Source organism: Mastigoproctus giganteus, chromosome 3 (assembly GCF_048544385.1).
Source record: "Mastigoproctus giganteus isolate SK-2022 chromosome 3, ASM4854438v1, whole genome shotgun sequence".
Taxonomy (NCBI): domain Eukaryota; kingdom Metazoa; phylum Arthropoda; class Arachnida; order Uropygi; family Thelyphonidae; genus Mastigoproctus; species Mastigoproctus giganteus.
This window is the reverse complement of record NC_143577.1, coordinates 75421060-75440172: the sequence shown is the minus strand read 5'-3', so window position 1 is coordinate 75440172 and position 19113 is coordinate 75421060. Positions and strand designations below refer to the sequence as shown.

Below are 19113 nucleotides of genomic sequence, written 5' to 3'. Positions count from 1 at the left end.
GCCATCTGCAGCCACAGATCACTGATGTTCTGTGAGACTAGGTGCAAGAAGCTTGGTGGGAAATATTGCAGGTGGCTATTTGACACCTGTACGACTCAGTGCTGAGATGCTTAGCTCAGTGTATCTGCAACTGTGGTTGAATTTAGATTGTATTGATCTTTCCATTGTAAGTGTCATTTTGTGTCATTAAATGTGTTTACACGCACAGATTAGCATCTGCAACTTTTATCATGTATTCCTTCATTCTGTAGCTATCATTAAAAAAAAAAAAAAAAAAAAAAAAAACAGTTGTTTATACACAGCACAAATACTAGGTCAGAGGAGTTTACAATAAATCATGAATACAATCATTTATTGTATTTAGCAATCACTTGGACCTGAACCACAGCCCACTCAAAGAGAGTGTGCTACTGCACTCACTCATGACCACTTGTCTACAACAGGCCCAAGTAACCTCTCTGTATTCCTGTTCTTTTAGGGTGCTGCAATTTCATTGTCACAGAGTGTATGTATATCTCTCATGTGCCAGTTTCTGTAACTTCAGGAAATTTTCCTATAAGTCATGGGTTCATTGCTTCTGTAATTGATGACATCTATTCAAGGTCACTCAAGTTCAACTGCTAATGAAAAAGAATTTTGCTGGTAGTGACAGAGAGGTAATTATTCCACTTATAATGCCTTAGTTAGGCTGCATCTGGAGTAATGTATTTGGTTTGGAATCCTTGTTTCAGGAAGAATGTGGATATCCTGGGAAAGGTGCAACAAAGTGGAATAAAGAAAGAGAGGCACTTCAGTTTTGTGGTATTCAAAGTCTCAAAACCTGACTTCTCGGTGGTGAGATGACTGAGACATTTAGGCGTTGAAAGGCTCTAATGAATTAACAATGCCGTTTTTTTTTTTTTTTTTTTCCCCTTTTACTGGTGGTACCAACTAAAGTATAATGCATATAAATTAAGGAAGGATAGTTGTAGACTGGATACAAGAGAAATTTTCTTCCAGCCAAGTGGTTATTAACCGGTGGAATAAATTACTACCTAAATTTTACAAAACTAAGTTAGAGCTTATGTAAATTTAAGGAAGAATTGGTCATGTATTTGGATGGAACCAGATGATTTTTATTTTGTTGTTGTATTATTATTTTAAGACTAATGCTGAACAAGCTTGGCTTCTTTGCATTGATTTATTTTTATTAATACTGTTTTCAGTTTCTTCATACAGCAATAATATGGTTGGGGGATACAACTTTTATCATGCTAGATATATTTTATTTTTATTGGATTACCTTATGTGCAAACATTTAGTTCACTTGAATTCAAAATATACTTTGTTTGTACTTGAGCTACATAATTTTCTAAATTTTTTATGCCATTTGAACAATTTATAAAAAAAAAAAAAAAAATTAGAAGCAGATAAACACTATAACTGTGAGATATTAGTTTAAAATAACATCCCATTTTTTAAAGTGTAACAAAACGTTGAATATTCTCTTAAATTTACATGTAATATGTTTTTAAGTTTTGATATTATTTGTCTTTAATAAATGGTTATAATAATAGAGAATAGATATTTAAATTCTTATACATTTCTTTTATATTCATAATATTTTGAAATGCTTTTGATATTAGGATGAGGAGTATGGCAGAAGAGGACGACAGCGACAGCTTGTTGACATTCAAATAAATTTCACAGATTCTCGCCGTGGCCGTACCCGTGGACGTGGTGGGCGTGGCACTGGTGGAAGGGGTGGCAATCGTGGTGGTGGTCGTGGAGCTTCAAAAGGAAACCGATCTCCTCAACAGTCTGCACCTAAAGTGGATGACTGGAATGACTTTCCTTCATTGGTTGCTGCTTAAATGCCTCCAGCCAACTGTAGATTTCTTATGTAAGTTGAACCAGTGGTGCCCAAAACTGTCCGTATGTTGTTTCCTGTTTAATGGACACTTGCTTAACAAATGCAGAAAGCTGAAGATCCTGGCAATACCCAGTGTAGGCCTTACAGCGTGTAATATACTGTTAAATTTCTGCAGGGTCTTTGAACATATCAGAGACCATCTGTGTAAAATGTCACATTACTTGATACATCAGTATGAAATGAAGGTAATTACACATTACAAATTGACATGTAATAGTAGGGAGATTAATACAGTTGTTTTTGTATTGGACATAATTCTGGAGTTCCTCAATTTATGCTGTGTAGAAGAAGGTAAGCAGCAGCATATTTCGCTGATATGGTGTTGGCATGTCGTGGCTCTTTCAGATATACATTAAAGAAGAAATAAAATCTTGCAGGAACTTTATGATGTTTGTAAATGAAACATGTAAAATCACAGAAAGTGTGGTATGTGACTTAGAGAAGATTTACTTAAATCTCGAGTGCAATGCATAAATGAATACTGTTATGGCTGCTGTAGTCTTATTATTGCACTAATATATGTATGGACACTTCTTCCAGCCATATAAAAATCACATTTTTCCTCTTTATCCTTTAACAGAAGTAATTCCTTCTTTGATATTAAAGGTTCATTTTGTTTCTTTGTGGGAGGGAGGGGGAGATTATTGTAAATTATGCCACTTAGTTACTATATTATAAAAACTTAGTAACTGCTGTTATTATATGAAAGACTCATTTGTATATAGATTATAATATGATAATGGTGCCATTCTAAACAGAAGTTGAAACTAAAATAAGTCTAGCATTGCGAATGATGGATATAAATTGGACTTGTTTACTGCTTCCTTTCATGAAACTTTTGATATGTTCAGATAAGTTAGAAGAAACCTATTTTATGTAACTACAGTGGGCATAACTGTATTTTGTTGTCCTTGTAGTTGAATGTAATTCATAAATTCATACCAAAATTGTCTTCTGTGTGATTTTCATAATCATTACTAGCCGTGTTAAATTTCACTAGTACTCAGAGGAAGAAGATTCTCATCTGTTTCTGCAGTGCAGGTTTACTTCTATTATATTGTTGTCACTGCTTAGTATTTACAGGTATATGAAGTGTCATTAACTAGAAGACCTGATTTTTTTTTTTTTTTTTTTTGAGGTGCATCTCATGATAAGAAAGCTTATCTAAGTATTTGGGTGTGTGAAAATATAGTTCATATAATACCATATAGGCCCTATTGTTTGTGAAGCACTTATTTTTCAAATTGTAAAAACTTTTGCTTCATGAAAATAAATGCTTCTAAATGTGCATATAGCTGCAGTGCTTTGGTTAAAATATAAGTTCTCATGTTATTTTAAATTAATAATGAGGGAAGATCCTTGAATGAAATAGCATGTTTGTATTGCTTTCACTTTGCAAAGCCTTGGGAATGGAAATCTTGGCTTTTGAAACAGTTTTCCCCTTTCTTTTTTTTTTTAATTGTAATTAGCTCTTTTGGTAGATTAATCAATCTGGTTATTTAATAATGAATTAGATTGATTAATTCAATCTATTTAAATAGATTGGATTAATTTTATAATAGATTTGTGCAGATCTACAGTAGTAAATAGTTTTGTCTTATATTTTTGAGGTAAATTCATTTATATTTACTGCTATAAACAGCTACAAAATAGTATGACATAATCATGCAATTTCCTAAGAGTGGTGAAATTTTTGCAGTAGATAAATTATTCTGTAGTGACAATAACTTTGTTATGTTTCATCTGGGTTTCTTAAAAAAATGCTGCCCCATTAAAGCAATTCCTGTGGTTAAGCAAGTTAGCATTGCATTGCTTTGTCAAAGCATATGAGTAATAAAATGCAGGATATTTTTGTAAGTTATTTTGTTTACTGCCTACACTACTTTTGTGCCTTTATAACATACTCTGAGCTGTTCGTAATATTAATATTTTTTGTCATCTAAAGTTGGTAATGTGACCAAAATAAATACATATTTGCATAATCTGGTCTTCCATCTTCAGTAGCACTTGATTAAATAAAGGTTAAATAAATAACTATTTAACCATTTTTTTATGCAGTGCTGATTCTTACTAACAACAATTTAGAGTAAAGTAACAGAATAATTCATATTAAACAAGTCATTATTTAATGCAGCATTTAAAAATATATATATATATATATATATATATATATATTTCTCACTTTTTTCTTTCCTTTTTTTTAGCAGAATTCTCTGGAAGCCCTTATTTAATCCATAAACCTATAAGCAATTTTACTATTCTGAAGATTGGTAGAAATTTTAACTTTTCAACTATTCATTTTAGTATAGTGAAATCTTTAGAACAAAGGAATTAAATAGCGAGAGAGAGAGAGAGAGACAGAGACACAGAGAGAGAGAGGAGTTCACTTTCTATGATATCATGCATCAGTTAGTTAATTTGATATTCTTAACTGAGAACTTCAGATATCACATTCTTTCTGATGGTATTCAGCACTGCCACCTAAAGAAAAGCATTACAAATAATGCTGCTTATGTATCATATTTCCATTTTTCTAAAAATTTGTTTACTTGCTTCAGTCATTAACAACCATTTCTTTCTCAGGAAAGTCCCACCTCATCATCAGAGATTGTCACCAACAGTAACAAAATATACTGTCTTGTTACAGTAATAATAATTTTGAAGTAACCAAAACTAGCTATCTCCACTAATGCAATATAATTGAGAATAACTGACAATTTGAAAAACTTTTGGCATTTGAAAATGTATATTTTTCTAACTTAATAGATTATAAAATATGCAGACATGGGCCTATACAGTATTATACATTTTTGGTTATGAATTATTACACCTGCAGTTTTATAATTATCTTTTAAAGTGTGTGTGTATGTGTATATATATATATATATATATATATATATGCATACACACTTTCATGTGTATATGTATAGTTCAATTTGAATGTGTAACAGATATAAAAAATTTTGGTTTGCATGTGAAATAAGAATATCCACAGTAGCTATAAATCAGGCTGTCTTTTTAAGTGAAAAGATAATTACACATGCATGTAATCTCATCTATATTTTTGAGAATTGAGCTGTAAAATTAGTGATATAAATAATGAAATGGATTAAGTTTATCAAATTTATTAAATTCTTATACTAAATTCAGCAAATGAAAATCATCCAACGACAATAGAACTGAACATTACACTTTGGATTTGACTTGTGATCTGTGTAAGCTGATCTCATTTTCTTCATTAATTTTTACTGAGGCTAGACTATCTTAATTCTTTAATTATCATTCTTATTTTTCTGTTTACTACGTTGAAACATTAGTATTTCCCCTTTTGTGCAAGCTTGAGATTAAGATTTTCAATTTGAGGCTTTTTGACTAGGTATTATTATTATTTTTTTTTTTTGTGTGCCTTTGGTCAGAGCTCATAATTAAAATAATTTTGTACATATGTTTTGCTTATTTATTATATTGTTCTTATGTGTAAGTTTATAATGTAAATTCTATTGTTTTTGGTTCCTTTTTTGTTTGCCATATTTGTGAAATGACATCCTTTGTTATATTGTATTAAAATAAGTTCATCTGTTGCATGCATCTTGTTTTTGTTTAGGTTTTATTTACAAAAGAATTTAAAATTGTAATACTAATTAAAGCAGTTGCTGTTAGATTGACTTACTTTCATAAGTAGTTTCCTGTGCTATGACACAATGGAACAAAAACCATTAGTACATACATGATCATATAACATTGTGGAACTGCTTGCTTTTGTACAATAAATATGAGGAATGTAAAAAATAGCAAATGTGGAAGCCTTTCATTCAGTGAGATTTTAATACTGATTTTCTGAGAAAGTAATTTCCAAGTTAAAATTTGATTTTTGACTTTTATATGACTGTACTTGTCCATCTGCCTCTTCTAGGTCACAGAATCCACTTACATTTATGAAGATTTTCAAGAACTCTACAGTATACATTATTTTAATAAATAATTGTACGTAATAACAAATTTTAAATATTACTTCAATATTTATTATTTTATTGTAGTTTTTATTATTGAACTGTAAATTACAGTAAATTTTTTAATTCAAATTTAAAACCCAAAGTATTAATTAAAAAAAAAAAAAAAATTCTAAATGCAGTTTGCTACATTTAGTGAGCTTATGCAGTAAGTAGCATTTATGGACTGGAATTACATGTGGACCACAGTTGCACCAAAATTAAAACAGTGCCAAAATCTTAAATTTTGATTATTAATTAAAATGACAACTTAAATTTGACTGTCAAAGTTATTAGCTTGACAAGTAAAATAAGCTAAACTGACATTTCTCAATAGGTATCATTCAGTATCTCTTGGCTTTTTGTAAAAGTACATGTGTTGTGCAATATTTAGGAAACTGTCTCATTAAATAGAGTATGAATAACATTTAAAAAAATAATTTTCACGTAATGTAATATATGCTTTGATTATATGTTTCTAGTCTTTTATCCTTCATCTGTCATCAACTAACAGTTTTCAATATTGATGTATGGTTGCAGTACTGAAGCCTACAACAGGTACAGGTTGATCTTTAATAGTACCACAAGTAAGGTTGGCAGGCCAAGGCTGCATAATAAAAACATTGGCTAAGGAAGCAAAGAATGGGATAAGGAATTTTTCAGTATGTGAATACAACAAAGCAGAAAGCTAATCAGATTGGATCTTTGTGCACTGGGTGTGGGATAGTCTTAGATAATCCAGCTGATGTTGCAGATGAATTGAATGGGTACTTTGCATCAGTCTTTACTGACAAAAGACCCTTCGTTCTGAGAAGAGGCTGTGCGAATGAGGCTGAGCCATATGAAATTAGTGATGTTATAATTACAGATTGTTTATTTGAAAAACCTTTGAGCATAAAGGCAAGTAAGGCTTTAGGAGTTGGTATATACTCTGTAGTTTTGAAGGTGAATACGAGGAAGTGTGTTGAAACATTGGGGTTAATTATAAGGTAATCTTTGGACTCAGGGGAGGTTCCTTTGGATTGGATAAGTGCTAGTACATAAAAGCAGTTCTAAGAGTAAAGTTGGTAACTACAGACTGGTTAGTCTGACTTCAGTGGTAGATAAAATCTTAGAGGCAATGATTAAGAGTGCAATCCAGAGATATTTAGATAGATATGGCATTATGGACACACAACATGGCTTGTTAAGTAAATAATGCATAACTAACTTAGTAGACCATTTTGACACAGGTACTAATGAGCTGGATTAAGGGAACAATTTCAGCATAGTTCATATGGATTTTAGCAAAGCATTTGACTAGGTCCCTCATGAGAGGTTAATGGATGTTCTTCAGATTGGTGCAACAGTGGAGTGGGGGTCAATTGGATAATTACCTATGAAAGGAGGGAAGCAAATAATTTGCAATTTCTTACCTACTTTGTGTTTTATTTATTTATTTATTTATTTTATTATTTTATTTTTTTTCAGTGCAGCAAAATCCTGTGACTTTCTTGCAGTATATGGCAAATACTATTACTACTATTTAGATAAGTATATGTCTTTTTTTGATAAATTTCCAGCTTCTGATAAAAGGAAGGTATACTTTTGGTGCATATATTTTTTTTCAATAATTTGAATCATTTTAAATCCCTGTGGAACTTCACTAATGTTATTAGTGGCATTCCACATGGTTCGGTGTTGGGGCCCACTGTTGTTTTGTATATTTATCAGTGATATTGATGAAGAAGGTATATCAGGCTTAGCGTTGAAGTTTGCAGATGATACAAAGGTTGGCAGGGTTGTTAATGACAGTAATGGCAGTGTGCTACTGCAACAGGATCTAAATAATTTGGGCAGATGGGCTAAGAAGTGGCAACTGAAGTTTAACCTTGACAAATGCAAAGTACTGCATATGGGTAGAAGTAACCCCGGAGAAATGTACCAACTGTGTGGTACTACACTTAAGGTGGTAGAAAATGAAAAAGACCTGCGAGTAATTGTGCAGACAGGCTGCAAGAGCAGGTCATGGGGTTTTGTCAATGATATACAGGAATTTTGCTATCAGGGAAAAGGAAGTGATTATCCCTTTGTATACAAAGGGATAATCACCTCCTTTCAGGTTAGGCCACCCCTTGAGTACTGCGTACATGTCTGGAGGCCTCATTTTAGGAAGGATGTAGATTTGCTCGAGTGTGTACAGAGAAGGGCAACAAGATAGGTGAGGGGAATGGCAGGATCCTCTTACCAAGAGAGGCTTAAGTTCTGCAAATTGCAGCGGCTGGAGATTAGGCACCTGCAAGGTGATCTGATTGAGGTATAAGGCCTTGAATGGGGTTGAGCATGCTGAATTCTGATGGGATTCTTCTAAGGGGGCATAAATTCATATTGAGGAAAGACAGTTGTAGAGTAGATGTGTGGAAATTTGTCTTTAGCCAGCGGGTGGTTAATTGCTGGAACAAACTTCCATTTGTTGTGGAAGTTGATAGCTTAAATAAATTAAAGGAGGAACTGGACAAGCGTTTATAGGGAATGGTTGTGTGATTTTTTTTTTTTTTTTTTTTTTTTGTCTGGTGCTACATAAGCTCATATGCTTGCTTTCTTGCATCACATGCTACTATTACCATTACTTTTTTTTTTTTTTTTTTTTTTTTTCCCTCTCTCTTTTTTTTTTTTTTTTTTTTTTCTTTTTGTATTAGTAGTAATTTATTGAAGTTTGAGTCTGCATAAATGGGAAAAAAATTAACGTAAAGCTGTAATAAAATAACTACAAAAAAGGAGTTATTGAGCAAAGGTGAAAACATGTTAAAGTTGGTAGAATTCATTAGGAGAATCTTCCTCAAGTGCAACAGTCAAAAATTGGCTATCTGAATTTAAACATGGCATAACCACCATTTAAACAGTGGAGTGGATGTCACAACAGCAATCACTCCAAAAACAAAATTAAACTTCATCACATGGTGAATAATGAGTAACTGCTAGAGAAATAGCAGAGGATACAGACATTCTCAAACAAACGGGTGCAAAACATTTGTCAAATGCATTAGGTATGACAAAGGTGTCTGCATGATGAATCCCCTAGCCTTCTTACACCTGAACAGAAACATCTTTGATTCAAAATTTCAAAGCAACTTATTGCTCATTTTCAAGCAGATCCTGAAAACTTTCATGCAAGTTATATAATGATAGATGAAACATGGCTCCATTGATGCTAACAACAGTCAAAATTTCAATCCAAACAATATAAGCATAACTAAATTATGACATGCAATCAAATCAAAGAAGCTAGAAAAGGTGACTTAAAGATGTTTTGTTTCAGAAAGAAAAAAGTACCTGTTCACACATTGGATCCTTCCACGACTGTGATTCATCAGGCTGGCTATGAATTGTATTAATTGAAAAAGGCAAGGTCGTTGCATCTGTCTTCTGAGATTCAATAGGATAATAATGGCAGATTATCTTTCAGAGGAACAAACAATTAATGGGGAATAATATGCTAGCTTACATAGCTAGTTACACACTGTTGGAACGTGTAGGTGCTTCAGTACCCTGTATGCATTAAGAATTAATGGAAGATTTTAATGTTGGAATTTCTGTAGATTGTAATTTTCATTAAATACATAAGAATGAAGATAGTTCCAAAGAAGAGTGAGTACAGGGGATAAATGGGGAAGAGGAAAAACAAGTTTGGTTGGTTTGGAGTTGAGCTGTGAATGGATGTGGCCTAACATTTGAGACTGTGTTTGAAGGAAGTTGGAGTTACAACAGCAATTCAGAAGGCATTGTCCCTGGAAATATGTGTAGAATGATTGTAAATAGGTTGGTGTGAGGGGTCATATGGAGCAACAACAATACGCCTAATGTGGGCAGAAATGGCTGGCCTATCTGCTGAAGACATCCATCAAATGTATTGGCCCTGCCTTTTGTTGTGTTTTTGGACAGTCCTGTGCCTGGTCTTTGAATGTGTGTTGGACATCATGTCCAACGTCAGTGAACTGCATAGATACCTTTTGTCTAGATCATTCAAGAATATCATGGAATAGCTTCCACCCTTCTGCAGGACAACAGTCCATCCTCTCTCCAATCCATCAGATGAATATTTTACACAGTTTGTCTTCTCAGCATTATTATAGGAGCACAATAAATTTTAATCAAAAGCTTTTCAAAAATTTATAATTTTTTTCAGTCATTTCAACTTAGGAATTTTTCACAAGACTTTATACATCTTTTAATGCTAAATCAAATTCATTGAAAATTTAATCATTTATTCTTATAATCCTTAACCAACTTTGGTAAAAAAAAAAAAAAATTGGATCATTCTTTCATGATGTTGGTTTACTTTGTTCCATTGTGTTATCAAGAGCCATGCCGAGGGTAAGGCACTTGCCTCAGGTTAAAAGCTGAAAGGGGTGCCAAAAGAAAGATTAAATAATTGCCAACGTTCTTGATTTTATGTTTTGATTATTCCAAGTCTACGTGGGTAGCACCACGGTATTGTCACCTTCCTCCCCACACCGGATGGAAAAGGCCAAGGATTTTCAGATCCCATCGATGGCATGACGAACTTTAATGGGCTTTTTTCTGAGTTAGTCATGGCTGAGTTAGTCAGTCTCAGGCGTAGATAGCAAGGTTTTCTCCCCAGCAACTTGGGTTTTTTTCGCCCAGAAAAACAGACAAATTGACCATAGAACACACAATTTATGAACATAATACACAGTGGATGAATTTAATTATTCAGGCAGCCTAAAAATAATAGTTTGGTTTGGTTTTTTTTGATTATTCCAATCCTCTTTTTATCATCTTGCTTTTGCAAGATGAAAATCTTGAAAATTATCATAAATATGAACTGTTAGAATAGTTTCCCAAACTGAAAGTGGCATTAAGAATATATTTAGCAATTCCAATGACAGTTGCATCATGTGAAAGAAGTTTTAGCAAGCTGAAATTGATTGAAAACTATTTACAGTCAACATTAAGCCAAGAAAAATTATCTGATATGGCCATTTTATCAATTGAGAGGACCATGTGTAATCAAATAAATTGCGACAAAATTATTGACGACTTTTCGTCACTCAAAGCTTGCAAAATAAAATTGTAATCTGTACATATAAAAGCCGTGTGTCTGTCTGTAATATATTATTGTTAATTTATTAAAGAAATATTGTTTATTTATAATTAAAATTATTCTAATTTGTGATATTTTTGACGAAACATTTGTTTCAAGTATTATGATAATATTGTTGTTATTTTTGAAATGAATGACGCATAAATAAATCTGTTATATATAAATACTGCTTATGAGAATAAAAATCACTTTAAACAGTTTTTTTTATTTTTTGTCATCCTTTTATTTTTAATTTTTTATAAAATTTATTTTTTTATCATCCTTATATTTTATTAAAACATGTACCAGAAATGTATTTTAAATAAGTTATATTTTTTTTAATTAAATTTTTTTATATATATATATATATATAATTTTTTTTTTTTTTTTTTTTGGGGAGGGCGCAATTTTTCATTCTTGCCTCGGGTACTAGAATGCCTCAGCATGGCTCTGGTGTTATCTGTAATATGCTTACATCTGGAATTTTTTTACTCTTTCTCAGAGAGAGAGAGAGAGAGAGAGATAATTAATTAATATACATTACTGTGATACAAGACTAATACTCAAGATTTCTAAGAGGTACAAGCTAAAGATTATAATGATTTATGCACCAACATCGAGCCATGATGATGAAGAGGTTGAAGAAATGTACACCGAAATTGAGAGTCTTCTAGATGAGCAGAAAACCCACTACACTATTATTATGGGAGACTTCAATGCTAAGGTTGGAAAAAGACAAAAAAGCGCAGAAAGGGGAACAATAGGAAATTTTGGAATTGGTGAAAGAAATGAAAGAGGTGAAAGACTTGTGGAATTTGCAGAATCTCAAGGACTGTCAGTAATGAACACTTTTTTTCAAGAAAAGGGTGAACAGAAAGTGGACGTGGAAAAGTCCGAATGGGTTAACTACTAATGAAATCGACTTCATCCTCACTAACAGAAGATATATTGTGAATGATGTTACCATCCTGAATAAGGTAAATGTTGGAAGTGATCACAGAATGGTAAGATGTACACTTGATATAGATGTAGGAAAGGAAAGGTAAAAACTGACTCGAGTAAATAATACAAAGGTCTTTGAGATAACAGAAGAGGAGAAAAAAGCAGTATGTTCTGGAACTTAAGAACAAGTTTGAGCTTCTGCAGACTGCTCAGGACCAAGATATCGACGAGGAATATTACAACTTTTTGAAAGTGATAAAGCCCAAGAAACCTATAGGGAAAAAGAAATCCAAAGAAGAAAAAATTAGTCATGAAACACTTGTCATGATGAACCGAAGACGACAAATGAAAAGCAAGAAAAACACTGACAGGGAGAAAATTGAGTATACTGAGTTATGCAAAGCCATTAGAAAGAGACTCCGAGAGGACATAAGAAGATTTAACACAAGAAAAGTAGAACAAGCATTAAGGGAAAATAAAGGATTTAAATCAGCAGCCATGAGCAGTAATACAGAAAGACAAATGACACTGAAACTGAAGAAATACGATGGTGTACTTATAAACAGCAGAGAAGGCATAATTCAAATAGCAGAAGACTACTATAGAGAATTATACAAGGAGCAGGGGAATGATGCCAGCAGTGGGGAAGATGGATTGCAAAGTAGCAACACATACAACATACCCGATATTCTTCCTGATGAGGTAGAACATGCATTGAAGAAAATGAAGAATCAGAAAGCCCCGGGGGAAGATGAAGTTACTGTAGAGTTGTTAAAATTGGGAGGAAGAGACATAACAAAAAACTGGCAAGGCTCTTCACAAAGTGCATTAGAAAAGGTGTGCAGTGGAATAATGCAATCATAGTTTTGCTGCATAAGAAAGGAGATAAATCAGAAATTGGAAATTATAGACCAATTAGCATGTTATCCCACATCTACAAGATGTTCACAAGGGTCATTACTAACAGATTAGATAGAATACTTGATGAGAATCAACCGAAAGAGCAAGCTGGCTTTAGGACAGGATTCTGAACTGTGGATCACCTTCACGTAATATCACAGCTAATGGAGAAAGCAAATGAATATAAAACACCATTATGCCTGGCATTTGTGGATTATGAAAAGGCATTTGACTCTATACAGCATAAGGCAATGTTTCGGGCACTGGAAAGAAAAGGCATTGATAACCCATATATTATGATTTTGAAGAAAATATATGAGTGTGCTACCTCCTTTATTAGACTAGACAAACACAGTAGGAAATTTAAAATTGAGAAAGGAGTTCGACATGGAGACACAATATCTCCAAAGCTGTTTACTGCTGCCCTTGAGGAAGCTTTCAGAAGATTAGACTGGTCGCAGAAAGGAGCCAATGTGAACGGAGAGTACCTAAACCATTTACGATTTGCAGATGACATTGTGGTCATAAGCCACGATCCCAAAGAATTAGAGGAAAATCTTAATCAGTTATGCACAGCTAGTAAGGATTTTGGACTAAAGATGAATATGGCTAAAACAAAAGTAATGATGAACAAGTATGCCACAGAAAGGGAAATAATGATTGAAGGAGCAGTAATTGAAAAGGTGGAGTCATATACTTATCTGGGACAAGTCATTAGCTGTAATAATGATAAATGGCTGGAAGTCAAGAGAAGAATAAATTTTGGATGGATAGCATTCAGGAAATATAGTCACATACTGAAGAGCAATATCCCAGTTTGTCTGAAACGTAAAATAATGAACCAATGTATACTCCCCACCATGACTTATGGAAGTGAAACTTGGGCACTCACCAAAAGAATGGAAGAGAAGCTGAGAACTACACAGCGAAGAATGGAACGAATCATATTGGGAATCAGACTGTTAGATAAGAAGAGAAACACATGGATTAGGCAGCAAACTCAAGTAAAGGACATTCTTATCAGAACTAAGAAAATAACAGAATGGTATCCAAGAGGAGCTAGAAGAAAACCTGAAAGACAAAGGCGGAGATGTATAGATGAAATTCATGAGTTTGTGGGTAGTAAATAGATGGCCAGTACTCAAAACAGAAGGAACTGGAAAGTTGCTGGAGAGGCCTTCATCCTGCATTGGATTGAAAATGGATGATGATGACTGATAATGCTAATTGTAATTTGAGCCACTTTTTTTATAAAAGTCAAAACAGTAAGTCTAGATCTATTTATCTCAAAAAAGCAGAGAAAAAACTTCTGTGATATAATGTGGATTCTGATCTGAACTCTGAAAATCTGGCTGTGAAATATTAATTTTAAATTGATAATCGACTTAGACAGATTAAAATATCCTTATTAGTATGAAGAAAGCCATATAGATATTAGTATGAAGATAGTATATATATATATTTTTTTTTTTAGATATATAAGATATATAGATATTAGTATGAAGAAAGCCATATTACAGAGTGCCTTTTCTTATACAAATGATACAACAGATGTATTGAGAAAATTACTCTAAAATACATTAGGGTTAGGTAAGCAGGTTAATATCAATATCTAAAAATTTTCCTCAACTGCAGGAGTGATTTATTTAACTGATTTTATACCACTTTTACTTAGTATTGTTCAACTTAGATATAAAAGTATTGTTTGTTTCAACACAGGAATTTCTCTAATTCTTTGTTGGGCCTATGTGCACTTTCAAAATGACATTGTTATCCCCAAGTTGACCTATAATTACTAATTTCATTTTTACTTTGAATAGCATTGCCAGAATGGCAAACTGATTCTAATCTTTTATCTAGACTTGCAGAATAGACGGTCAATAATAAGTTCACTGTGCCATTGTCCAAAACTAAAATGATCTTTGGGGCAAATGTTAGTCATACCAGACACCCTCCTACTGTAAGGTTTAATGGAAATTTAGTTGCTACATATACATAAATGCCTGAGTTTGTTGTCCCTAGTTACGATATAAACACCCGAGTTTATTAATTGACAGCTGGCTTGCTTTTATTTTTCACATCTGTAATCTTGATAATAAAATTAAAAAATTGTAATAAGAGATTAAACAATGATTCACTGCACATAAGTTTTAAAGACAAAAAATGATTTGGAAGGAAAGGAAACTTTATAGAAAACATTCCAATAACCTAACCGTTTAGGCCAGTTTTGATGATGTTTCAAAATCCTTATGGATATTCTTTTAAAATCTATGGGAAGGAAAATTCCGAGACTTTTTTTCAACTCATATATATCTAATTCTTTTGTATAACCCGATCATTTGATATTCTTTTGGTTTCAAGTTTATCTTTTGCCATTTCTGCGATACCATGTGACACTGAGCGGCCAACTCTGTATTTTAGGTAAGGGTTTTCACATCATTTTTAATAATTATTTTTAATTAAATAAAAGTAACATAATATCAGTGTATCCAATCTTTATTTAATATTTGTTGTTCTCATTCTCACTACCTCTCCATTTGTATCTTAATTGTAAATAATAGGCAGTAGCTGGTTACAGAAGTTCTAATTTCAGTTTCTCTGACAATTCAAATAAACTATGCAGTGTTTGAATCGTAAGCTTTAAATCACGAGCAGTTACTAAGAGCCATCTCTGTAATCTTGACAGTTTCTTCTTAGAATCATTTTATTAATTACATTAGCATCCATTTCACACAATTTGTTTCTAAATAAATAAATTATATATATATATATATATATATATATATATATATATATATATATATACAAAACTTATGGTTTTCTTGAGACTAAGTGTTCTTTTCTTATTCATTCAATTTATTTTTCTAGACATGACAATGACTATTTCATAATTATTGAATAATTATTAAAAGTATCTTCACAACTATTTCATCACAATTCGCATAGTTTCTTTAATTTTTAAAAATAATGTGGCATTATATAACCATTTCTTATAATCACCTTATTTTACCTTCCTCTAGACTTAAACCGTATTCACAAGGGGATTTCAACATGTGATCAAAATTTGCCTCTAAATGTTAGGTTATTTGGAATGTTTTCTGTAAAGGAAACATTCCAATAACCTTGTTTCAATAAAGTCAATCATTTTTTGCCATTAAAATTTACATGGAGTGCAGTGTTATTTAATCTCTTATTACAATCATTTAATCCACATGTATGTCTTTTTCCAAAGAAATTAAAATAAATAAATAAAAAATGAAATCAAACTATTGTATAATAGTTTTTATACTCATTGTGACGTAGATTGGTAGTGGCTGATTCAAAAGAACTTTTCGCCTAACATACAATCTGCTTGGAAAACTGAAAATTTGGCATCATGCCCTTTGTCCATTCGTCTATGTTTATGAAAATCAGGAACAACAGTGGTCCAAGAACCGATCTCTGGGTGGTGGGAGACTCCATTTCTGATATTACACAAATAAGAAGAATATCCATTAATCACTACCTGCAGCCACCCTAGAATCCATCTTATAATCTTTCCAGTAATCTCAAAATGTTTGAGCTTATACAGTAACCTCATGAGGGACTGTCGAATGCCTTGCTAAAATTCAACTAAACTATGTCAAAATTGTTCCCTACATCCAGCTCATGATAACTTTGTTGTCAAAATAGCTTACCAGGTTAGTTAAACATCTCTTAACAAAACCATGTGTGTTATTTAGAATGCCATAACTATCTAAATGTCCCTGGATTGCACTCTTAATGATTGCCTATAAGATTTTCCCTACCACTAAAGTCAGACTACCTGTTCTGTACCAGTTAGTTACCAACTTCACTCTTAGACAAACCTTTATGTATTGGCAATACATTGGCACTTCTCTAATCCAAAGAAATCTCTCCGAGATAATGCTATCATAATTAACCTCATTGGTTCAACATGGTCTCTAGCCACCTCTCTCAAAATTACTGGGTATATGCCATAATTTCTGGGAGTCTTACCTTTACTCTTTAAAGTTTTTCTAATAAACATGCATCTGTAATTTCAAAATCACCAATTTCACATGGCACAGCCTCTACCACAGCATGAAGGATGCTTTATCAGTAAAGATATCCAAAATACCTATTCAACATTATTGCAGTGTTAAACAGCAGTATGTGCTAAGCTATGTTAAAACATACCACACCATATTTATCCTGTCTTAGCAAGTCCTGGTGGGCACATCGCCTTTGGACTTGCATGTCACATAGAGAGATTTCTGTTACCATATAAGGATAAAATATACCTCTTCAATTTGCCAATTTTCTAGCATTGGAGAAACAGCATTCTGGTAATGCAGCAAATCGTAGAAAAGAGAAACAAATGTTGGAACAAACTAACACATCACTGGCAGACAAGGTGGACTGATAGTGGCCAAAAGTTTTACCCCAAATTTACAGATTGTTCTTGATAATTCTCATCATTGGATCATTACATGGAAAAATTAAAATACTACAACTTAAGTGATACTGATCTTTACTTGTGAAATGCTTTTGAAAAGTGGCAATATGTTCTATAAGCATGTCCCCATTACATAGATTTTTTATTAGTTCTTACCCTATTAAGTCCTGAATCCTGTTTTCCAGATGTGAAAGTGAATTATTATCAAATTGAGATAATTTTTCAGCCTTGCAAAATTTTGTTAAATGTTTTTAATCATTGTCATCACAATTTGGTAACTGCTGCTCCTGCCAGCTTGACAGTACAATCTACATAAATGAATCAATTTCAACTCAACTTAAGAGCATCTTTATCTGCAAGTGTTCATCTGGACGTTATTACTGCCATCCACTGCACTTCATTGTGTCATTGCGAGCAAAAGTAGAGAATATTTTGAGGATCTACTCTTGCTGGCACTGAACTTGTTAGGTGTGGGATACACTTATAAAGTATTGTCCCATTTTTCTTTTATTTCTTGTTCTGTCTTAGAGTTTGTTACATATGAAACTGCAATTCTGTGTGTGGCTGACATCTTTGCAGGTAGCATTTTGTTGGTTGTCCTAAGCTGGATGATACATACATACATACATAGTTGATTGATACATACATAGTTGTGATTAGGAGAGCAACCAACCCAAATGGTAGGAGTGAAGGTTCGTAGGGAGAGAGTGTTAGAGAACCTGCTTGCTGCTCATTCCCATACTGGCTAGGGGTTAAGTCCAACTGATCAGTGTCTGTATCCCACACCATGCTGGCTAAGTAGCTATGGCATAGTGTCTGCTAGGGGAAGCAGGAGACCATACTGGTCCTGCCCACCAGTCACTCCATGGGGGGGGGATAAGCAATTCTTTCACTCACTGCTTTCATTCTGGTTTATACTGATTTTATGCATTTTTTACTGATTTTTTTTCTTCGCTTTTTCCTTACATTTTCTGCTAAGTTATATAGTTTTTTATTATTATTATATTTATCACTCATCTATCTTCTTTCTCACACCCAGGGGAGGATGCAGTAGTGTGTTGTGTAGCTTAATATACTAAGACGTAATACTAAAAAGAAGTAGATCTGGTTTGTGTTCTTTCTTTCACAATTACACTCACATTCATTCCCCTGGCTTTTATTTCATTTGCTCAGCTCTTTCTTTCTGCACTGCACTCTCTGGGCACCTGAGCTTACTATTATTCTTCAGTTGAGGTGCAGCATAGTTGCAATTTTTGCCAACCAGATGAGAATGCAGTGGGTGTGTTCGTTGTTAATATTAGAATAGATTTTGTGTTAGTATAAACTAAGGGGAGTTATTATTAAATGTGTTCGCAACATTCATTGGTCCACTTGATATCAATGGTTTGATTGTAGATGATCATTCTCAGATTGCTGCCAAACTAAATGAGTATTTTGCATCTACATTCACACATGAGTTATTCAGAGAGGGGAAGGCCATATGTTCATCAAACTCTAACAGGGAGTTAAATGATTTTGTAATAACAGAACAAAGTGGAAGAGAAACTGTTCAAGTTGAACACAAAAGAGGCACCTAGGGTGGATGGTATCTATCCAGTTGTACTAAAGGAGGTGGAAAAGAAAGTAAGCAAACCCTTAGCCATAATTACGAGAGCATCATTGGACTCAGAGGAAGTCCCCACGGACTGGAGATGTGCAGATGTATCTCCAATTCAAAAAGAGTGATGAGTAATTACAGACCTCTTAGTTTAACTTCTGTTCCAAGAAAAATTATGGGGTCACTAGTTAGAAGCAGTGCAGGATCACCTATTCAAGACCAGTAATACTTCAGACACAGCATGGGTTTGTT

The 19113-nt window shown here is 33.2% G+C and overlaps 1 protein-coding gene across 1 annotated transcript in view; it reads left to right on the top strand.

Moving 5' to 3' along the window:
• The window catches only part of LOC150088089 (intracellular hyaluronan-binding protein 4-like), a 171728-nt gene extending 168504 nt beyond the window's left edge, over positions 1–3224 (top strand). Inside the window, exon 7 of the mRNA XM_090369327.1 lies at positions 1626–3224. Coding sequence (XP_090225453.1) covers positions 1626–1853 — 228 coding nt within the window. The 3' untranslated portion in view covers positions 1854–3224. The remainder of the gene's footprint in view (positions 1–1625) is intronic.
• The last annotated feature ends 15889 nt before the right edge of the window (positions 3225–19113 follow it).